Source organism: Vollenhovia emeryi, unplaced genomic scaffold (genome assembly GCF_000949405.1).
Source record: "Vollenhovia emeryi isolate VEMERY1.0 unplaced genomic scaffold, V.emery_V1.0 DF939242.1, whole genome shotgun sequence".
In the NCBI taxonomy this organism is placed as follows: domain Eukaryota; kingdom Metazoa; phylum Arthropoda; class Insecta; order Hymenoptera; family Formicidae; genus Vollenhovia; species Vollenhovia emeryi.
Genome location: NW_011967124.1, coordinates 473,930 through 483,420, shown reverse-complemented (window position 1 = coordinate 483,420; position 9,491 = coordinate 473,930). Strand labels below are relative to the sequence as shown.

General features: G+C 32.3%; 1 protein-coding gene across 4 annotated transcripts in view; it reads left to right on the top strand.

The window, feature by feature from the left end:
- LOC105560104 (short-chain dehydrogenase/reductase family 16C member 6) overlaps positions 1-8,387 on the top strand; it is a 16,977-nt gene extending 8,590 nt beyond the window's left edge. For 3 of the 4 annotated variants that reach the window (XM_012008910.1, XM_012008908.1, XM_012008907.1), the window contains 6 exons: positions 529-653; positions 1,284-1,394; positions 5,819-5,980; positions 6,508-6,590; positions 7,143-7,259; positions 7,333-8,387. In XM_012008910.1, the coding sequence (XP_011864300.1) occupies positions 529-653; positions 1,284-1,394; positions 5,819-5,980; positions 6,508-6,590; positions 7,143-7,259; positions 7,333-7,513 (779 nt within the window). In that variant the 3' untranslated portion in view covers positions 7,514-8,387. The remainder of the gene's footprint in view (positions 1-528; positions 654-1,283; positions 1,395-5,818; positions 5,981-6,507; positions 6,591-7,142; positions 7,260-7,332) is intronic. The other variant, XM_012008911.1, reaches the window with a different exon arrangement.
- Positions 8,388-9,491: the final 1,104 nt, after the last annotated feature.

Below are 9,491 nucleotides of genomic sequence, written 5' to 3'. Positions count from 1 at the left end.
TTGTTGCATAGAAAGTACTAAATACCGTTTCTGAGTTTTCATCAAAGCATGGACTTAATAGTAGATCCCATGGCATATTTTAATCATGTATTCTATACTCTTCGTTGAATAGTAGAAGCATTATTGAAAAAACAATTTTTTGCACTTTAAAAATTAAAAAATCAATAACTTGGAAAATTTACATATCATATTAAAAAGAAAAAATACGTGTCATTTTTTTTCCTTTCTAGAACGAGAAAAAAAATTTTCAGGCGAATCAAAATTTTGATTGTAAATCTGATATGGAATGACCCTTATACAGAATTTTTTACACCCAACTGCTCCCAATCGAAAGTGTTGATACTATTGCAAAGAAAGTATATGTTTCACTGAGGTGAAAATTTGTTGTTACTGATATTCTCAATAACCACATCTTTTAATCTCAATATTTTCCATTAACTTTTTCATTGTTTCAATTTAAAATATAATGATTATATTACATGTATATTATTATACAATATGTTTTCGAGTAAATTTTTTTTGTTCCAGGCATCGAAGAAACTGTTAAACTTGTTCAGGCAGCCGGAGGTACATGTTACGGCTACGTTTGCGATTTGTGTGATCGGACAGACATATATAAGAAGGCTAAAATTATCAGGGAAGAGATCGGCAAGGTAACGCAATTGTACAGCTTATACAAATTGTTTCATAAAAGATAGAAATTTGTACAGTATTGCCGAGATACGAACGTGCCGTAAGCGCTATTGTCGCATTTATTCGCGAGCAAAAAATAAAAAATTAGACTAAATTAAATTATAATGTTGCATCGAAAGATTATTTTCTTTGATATTAGTTTTGACTTTTTACATGCTTTGCATTTCAACCTGAATGGCTTACAAATGCTACAAATGGCGTGAAAGAAACGTCTTCTTAAGAAACGAATAATTCGCAACTCGCCGATCGAGCTATTCGACGCAGGACGAGAACTTTTCTGCGGACGATATTACGAAAGTATTTACGTTGCACCATAACATTGCGATATGTCGGGCTTGATATGCCCGACCTGTTTTAACAACTACGAGGAAATATAATTTTTCGTCTTTTTGCACATACCCGTTCTCTGGCATATTTGGTGTCCACATAAGATAATATATTTTTATAATTGTTGTTTTGACTCAAGTGCAAAGTCCTCACTTCTTCGCGAGTGTTTCTTCACGAGAAAAGTTTGTAGAAGCTTAAAACGGCACTGTATCGTAAGATCTCATTTTTGTCTTTATTTTACTTACTTAATTTATTACTTAAAGGTGACTATTCTTATCAATAACGCGGGCATCGTCACGGGAATGAAATTTTTAGACACTCCCGACAAACTTATCATCAAAACGATGGATGTTAACGTGATGAGCCACTTTTGGGTAAGCTGAAAGTTATAAAAATAAATGATCTCGTGTTATTTATATAATCGCCGAGAAACCAAGTGCCGACATAACGTGGGCTCCGTTTACTGCAAATCCTTCTGGAGTTTATCGCACTACTCGTGAAAATTTTCTTCTGGCACGGTGAGAAGAAAGCTCAGAGAGTTGAGACATTACCGAGACGCTACGGAAAGAGGTTTCGCTCGTTCTCAGCCTCTCGCTCGTAGGTTTTGCAACAAGACGTCGATTTCGAAACGATGTCTTACAACCGCGATATGCGAGCCACTGTTATTTTGAGTTATCCGGTTTGCCGCGGGTCCGCGAATCGGGAATTCAAGTATCACGAGCTGCCGCCTCGTCCAGTCATCCAAGAGAATCAGCGGAGAGAGGCATTCCATTTCGTTCCTCCCGTTTGTTGCCGTTGGTCAGGTGCAAGAACCGGTCAGATAGGTCGGTGCTGTAGTACGTCGCAATCTCGTACGTTGCGACATACATGCTAGCGGCTTGCTTGCCAAACGCAAATAATTCCTTAATTCGAATTCCTACTTAATCGACGATCCATTTGCAGACTTTCGTCCACTTGAATCTTTGCTAAAATGCAATTATGATTTTACTCTTGTGAGAGTACATATATTATATTCATTATTGACTTTTCATTTCAGCGAAACGAAATCGTTCTGTCGTACCTTACGAAGTAAATATAGTATTGCTCCCGATCATTTCTATACTATTATCCTCTCAGTCCATAAATGCCTAGAATCTATACTTAGACTTTCTTGTCGAATTTTATTTTGATTAAAAAAGGAATTGTTATAGCTCGGAACGGGGGTCCAGCGTTTACTCGCAGGAATTTGACAAACTCTATTGATTACAGGGTCTCTAGCCATTGCCGAATGCGATAAATAACTTTGCATGTGCATGGCAATATCGATCACATCTCGCCACACGCTCGAATTGGGCGGTAGGCCGGGCTGAGACAACGATTTTTAATAATCAATTACTCGTTAACTATTACGAAAATTGCAAAATGGTACACAACTTTTCTGTTCATCTCGATTCTTCTCACAAATTTTGTCGGATGTGGAATGACTCACCCTCTATATATGCAAGATATGTGCACAAATTTATGTGAGAAGGCATCCTAGTGTATGTATGTACAATACACACATCACACATGCAACAGTTTTTATTACACAAGGTTAAAGTTTAGAATAGAATAAAATCGCTCGAAGCGATGTCCTTGACACCTTCGTCAAGGATATACTACCAGATAATGATGCATGATGATAGCACGTGATCTGTCTTTGATAAAAAGTAACGTGGGATAATTGATGATGATAAAATGGTTTATTAAAAAAACTTGGCGCTGCTCAACCGCTGAAATATACAATCTACACTTGCAATTAATTCTAATCCCTATTTCATAACCTACACGCGCGCTCGCACACGCACACGAATGCACGAAAACAAGAGAGACTTTAATACTTGAAAGGAAGGAGCAAGTTTTTTTAATAAACAATAATGTCGAGCCGATATGTATCCAACAATTAAATTAGAATAGGCCATCTTTTAATAAAATATTTATTTGTATTAAAATTGTTTGCATTATATTTTTATTAAGTAAGTATTAAAAATTTGTCTCATTAATATTAACGTCTCCTTTATTTCTTTCGTTATGCTCGATTGTTTGGATATAACATTTTAATATAAAAAAATAATAAAGTACCTACCTCTAGTTTGTATAAATATGTATATATTTTAGTTGGCAGGATTTGAAGATATATCATTACTTTTATAGAGACAATAAAAATGTTTCTTTTCTAACAAAATATGTCTAAATAATTAAATTATATTATTCTTGATTGGGTGGCGCTTTTACTTGGCGTCGTTTTTAACCTTTTTCTAAAAAGGGTTCATTTTTAAGGTGATATCGCAAATTATACCGAAAGAATCTTTTTAAATGCTGACTCAAGAGTAGATACAGACGATTCCTGCGCAATAACTTGAATGTATTAGATGTGGTTACTGCGAACCTTTGGTTCCAATTCGGACACTTAATGCTTCCGTTAGATTTCCTCGCGCTTATTCGTTCAGACATTTAAATTAATTACTTGACAACTATTGTGAATTTTACAAAATGGTATAATACAATTCATAACATAAATTTTTTGTGTCGGACAAGAGTTGCGTTCGGCATTGCAAATCTGGGATGTCGGAGTGCTGTCCTGAGTGAACGAAAGAAAAATGAGAGATAGAAGGAGCACTTGGACACTTAAGATATAACAATACATTACACATTCGTATATAGTTACTTAATTATTACGAGAGAGAATCCCGATCGAGTGTCCGTTTTGTTATATTAACCTTGTGTCCACGATGTTAGATTCCGAGTCCTCAGTCCGAGAAATAGTGTAGCCAATTTTCAATTCAACTTGCAAGTTTATGGAAAAATGGCAATTGTATTAACTACACGGTTCTCGGACTGAGATCTCGATCCGAGATTTGTCACAAAAGTTATCTTTACAAAACATACTTTCACCGATCGCGCATTAAATTATACATGAAAGATAATGTTACATTTACAAGTGGAATAATTGATTTTAATGGATACTTTTTGTTGTAATTGTTTTAATAATTCGAATTTCTTATGTTACAAGAAATATTACAAGAAAGAAAACACGTATGTACAAAATCTCTCACGATTTATCAGCGTTTTGTTTAATCTATTATGCATGTACAAAATCGAAAATGCTGTAAGACTGTGTTTCAAGATCAATATTTCTCGGCACATAATTTGCCAAGTTAAGAAAAATATAACAACCTGACCGTAAAAGATATTTCTATTATATTTCTATTATTGATGTAAATATGATCACGTTTACTTTTATTATTATATAATTCTTTATCCATTATCTCATTTAAATTATTAAAAATTTTGATATAAATAGGAACAAACTCTGAAACATTCGAATCAACTTCTAATTTCTTTAAATCCCGATTCTCGTCTTAAACTCTCAAGAAACTAATTAAAAAACACTTAATAATTACATACAAATAAAAACGGAAAATATATCAGGGAATTAGAATTAGAAATAGAATTAAAATTACAATTAGAATTGGCGCAGAGCTAGATAAAAATAAAACGCAACGTCTACAAAAGTAGGTTAACAACATCGTGAAGAAAATTCCGTGGTAACAGTGATGGAATCGTTCTCGTTCCTCTCATATCTCAATGTCACCGTCATTTTAATCTTGCTATCCACTTTCGAATGCTCTTTCCTACTTCAACTTGTGATTCCATCCGTTCGCGCAATGTGTATTAAGTATTGCGCAAATTTAGCAAACTCACATTTCTATTTAACTGAACATTACTTAAAAAGTTTGTGTGTATGTAGTATTGAATAATTTTTATTCTAAATATACAGGGTGTCTGGTAATTGCCGGACCACCTCTCGTAGACATGTAGAGCAGGTTAAACTAACAATGAGTAGAAGTAGTTCTAAGAAGATGTTATAACAATTAGCCAAGCTAATAAACCCACATAATATTGCAGCAATTTTACAGCAATATCGTTTTTTTCCATAGCAATATTACAATAAAATATAGCAACGATATTGCTGATATAGTACAGAGATGTCACAATAATATTAAAATGTCCGCCAGAATAAGTCGCAATAACATAATGTTAAAAATCTATGTTAAATCTCTGTACTATCGATAGATCGTCGCAAACTCGGACGAAAAATTTTGCAAAAAAATTATCTCGCAAATTTAAATAAGTGTGAAGGCGACCTTACTGGCAATTCTTATTTCTTAACTGGCGTTACCAAACTGCTACCAATTGTTATCTCGCAAAACTCTAATGTACCGATTCCTAAAGTGGAGATTTCAAGCTTCGATTTCTTTTTTGAAAAACCATTATTACTCGCGTAGTAATCGTCATTCGAAATTTGGTAATTTTGTGACAAATTTTAGGTGTACCGCTTTTTTTCGACTGACAATGAGTGTAGTTATGAAATCCAATTGCTTGACTCCTAGGTATGATAGAGCAATATTGTTTATTTTAAAGGCGCACTTCAAAGCATATGTAATAATGTTGTTTTTTTCCATGGAACACTGCAAATTTATAAAATTTCTAATATTTTTTTATTCATTTTGATCCTCACAAAAAAGACAGTTTAACGAGGTGGACAGTGATAGGTACCTTATCCACCTTAAAGACGAGACTTGACCTTCTAAAACGTGCCCGCAAAGTTTGTCCTATACTTTCCCAAAGCTGATATGGCTTCTTAAAAATTGATTTGCGTAGTGTATTTAAAAAAATAAATAGTAATATATGTATGTATATTTACGAATATTTATCATTTATCATAAATATCATGTGTAGTCTGGGTAATAAGTCTTTTGTCATAATTCTGTTTTAGACTGTAAAGGCTTTCCTTCCAACGATGTTGGAGAACAATAAAGGACATATCGTGAGTGTGGCCAGTTTGGCTGGTCAATGCGGAGTTCCGAAATTAGTAGACTATTGTACGTCGAAATTTGCAGCAATGGGATTTGACGAAGCTCTTCGAATAGAACTTGAGGTAACTACCACTTAATTTTGGCTTATTCGGCAAGCCAACTCATAGAGCAAAGTATAGATCTGTAGCGATCTGAATAGTTAGATATCTCTCAAATATTTTTTGGATACATTTTGCTGTGTGGAAGATGATAAATGAATCATTCTAGTACATATTATTTCAATTGTTTCCATTTTATAGAAAAGACAATATATTAGATAGAAATATCACAAAAAGAGAGAAAGAGAGTTATAATGTATACAATAAATATTTATATCTTTTATTATAATGCCAATATCATAAAAGTATTTTCAAAATTAAATATCATAATTTGATTTTTATACAATTTAATTTTTATAAATTATATGTATAATTCTGCACAGATGAATAAAAATATTAAAACAAAATTATAATATATCAATAATGTATGGAATATTTATTTTACTTTGGCACACACGCACACATATGTGCATGTATGCGTGTGAGCTTGTTTAATTACCTGCATATTCTTAACTAATCGATCACTTTATTTTTACTCCTTTCTACTCTAGTACGAAGGATACGATATCAACACAACAGTGGTATGTCCTTATTTCATCCGCAGTACCGGTATGTTCGAAGATGTTCAATCAAGGTAGGTATTTTATGATGCACTTATTAAATGAACCATCGGCCTGACCTATTAAAAAATGTTATTTTAAAAATGAAAATGTAGTATACTTATAAATAATGTGTATTATTATACATACATAAGGAAAAATTTATATTAGCTCTCTTCTAATTTCCTTTTTTTATTAAATCACTTCAATTAAAATGTAAATAACAGTTTAATCATGTAAAAACATATAGTTTTGCATAATTAACATAAGTCATTAACTTTAAACTTAACTTACAATTAGTTGAAAAAGATTAACTTATTAAACCCTAATTTTTGCATTTATTTATTAAACCTTTTTTGATTGTTTCCATCTCTAGAATATAGTGTGTTAAATGCTTCCGAGAAAGATACCCTGTATACTTATATTTTTAAATCTGTTTCCAGTATAAATTAGTTTTTAGACAATATTATAAAAATTTGTTTCTGTTTACATTAAAAAAGTTTTCATAGAATTTTTGAAACATTTAATTAAAGTACTTTGTACATGTTACAAGCTCATTATGAAAATATAATATATTCGGAATTTAGATACATTCCAACTCTAAGTCCAAACGCTGTAGCTGATCGAATAATAATGGCGATGAGGTGTAACGAGAAATATGCCATCATTCCGGGTTACTTACAAATTCTACTTAGTCTAAAGTGGTATGTAAATTATTATTTGGTTGTTATTTTGCCGCTTACAAACTCGAGTAATTACATAATTCATAAAACACAGGATATTTCCGTGGCCATGCATCGCAATGTTTCTTCGTGGGTTGGTGAGAGACGCTTCGCCGAGCCACGAAAATAACAAGTGTGCGGCTGTCTCGGAAGAGAACTGTATACCACCGTCAAAGGATCAGAACATTCATCAGCAATTAGCCAGACGTATATCCAGCTCCGAAAGGAAGCCTTGAACTTTCTTACTCTGTCTGCGCTTTAATAATAGTCTAGCATGTACAATAAATTTAACTTTTCTTATTTTCCGCCTTGCGACTGGCATTGGAATTCTTCGTATTTCAATCTTTTCAATTATTTCGCTAGATGGAGAATATATTGAGATCGCGAAACACCTATAGCATCGAACACAGAAATACTATCCATTTCAACAAATAGAATTGCATTTGCATAGAGTTTCTCCCTCTTCAAGTCTCGTTTAACGACTGAGACCGTTAGAAGATGGGATTATTGGAAAAGAGGAAGGTGCAAATATATTTAAATCTTACCAGAATTGGATCTAGTACAATATAAAAAGCTTCCATATCTACGACGATTTCGCAATGATTACGGATTGTTTCGAAATCGCAAATCGCGATAAATCCATTTAGAAGTGTCTTGCTTAATATTTGAGAAATTGAGGGAGACTTGCTCGTTAAGTGAATGTTGTTACACTTATTTTAATTCAGAGGTGTGATAGGCACGGTACTTTTGTACTATCGGTTCGTTATCCTATTATATATTTTGTGTGTGCGTCTGTGAAAATTTTTTAGTAATTTCATGGCGCTGAATATGACCTTTTGTTAGTAATAACGATGATCAACGAATTTCAAATTATTTTTGTAGTCTTTAGCGTCGCATAAAGTTTTATCTTCTTTGCATGAAAAAATGTAATAATAAATAGACATATGTATTGTATATATAATGGAAAAATGTGATACTGAACCCGTAAATGATGTCAGTACTAGGTATAAGAGTAACATTAGAGTATTGTACAATAGTTTAATACTATATACGAGTATAAGTGCAGAAACGTGTTACCGTTAATATTAATTAAACAAACTACTTAATGATTTTACAGAATTTATTAAGATTTTCTTTCTCCTATTCGTCGTTTTATATGTATATTATGTACAGGGTGTCTGATAAGTTGCTGATCAACCGAAATATGTAGGTAGATTAAGGCAAGCTGAAGAGAAAAGTCAGATAACACGATGCAAAATTCGCAATATATATAGTTATTCAGTTGTTAATTATATTACGTCTAGACGAAACTATAGTTTGCATCGTCTTATCTAACTTTTCTTTTCAGCTTGCCCTAATCTACCTACATATTTCGGTTGATCAGCAACTTATCAGACACCCTGCATAAGAGATATTTGCGTTGCAAATTTACTTACAAATAATATACATATAATGCAATTTGCTCGCAGTTTAGCTTTAGATTTCCAAAGCATAATTTTAAATAATAATTTATGTAATATCGCTTGTTCAACCAATTGTCAAACCAAATTTGATTGACATAAAGGTGATAGAGCGTATATGTAATGTAATATGCAACATATGTAAAAACTATTATATGTTAATAATATGTAAATGCAAACTATATAACAAAGTTATCTGGAAGAGATATTACTCCGTATATGAAAAAAAAATCCATTTTCAGGTAAATTATTCATATTGCAATATCTTGAAAATATCTGCGTACCGCCGTACGAGATATTTGTATCAGGGACCGGGACCAAAAGGATCTTTCAGTTAGGTTCCAGTTATAATTTAATAAAACATCGAGTAACTGTCTCCAGTTTCGGTTTCTTGATTACTTGAAGAAAATCGCGAAACCGTTAAAATTCTGGTCTTTTTGATTATAATTATACGTATGTGGAGAGAAGGAAATTAAAAATGTGACCTCTTACATTTATACTATTTACTGTATATGTGTATTTGGAAAGAGAAATAAAAATCAAAAAATTAAATAATAATATACAATATAATTACATAATAATCTATTCGGCTACTTACATCCTGCTCACACCGTATTGGCTTCCTTCTTTCACATCAATTTATATGATATCAATGTACATGTTTTAAATTTTAATTATTATTAAAAAACGAATGTATATATGTTTTATTATATTAAAAAATTGGAAAAAGCAATATCCAAGTATTTAGAATATA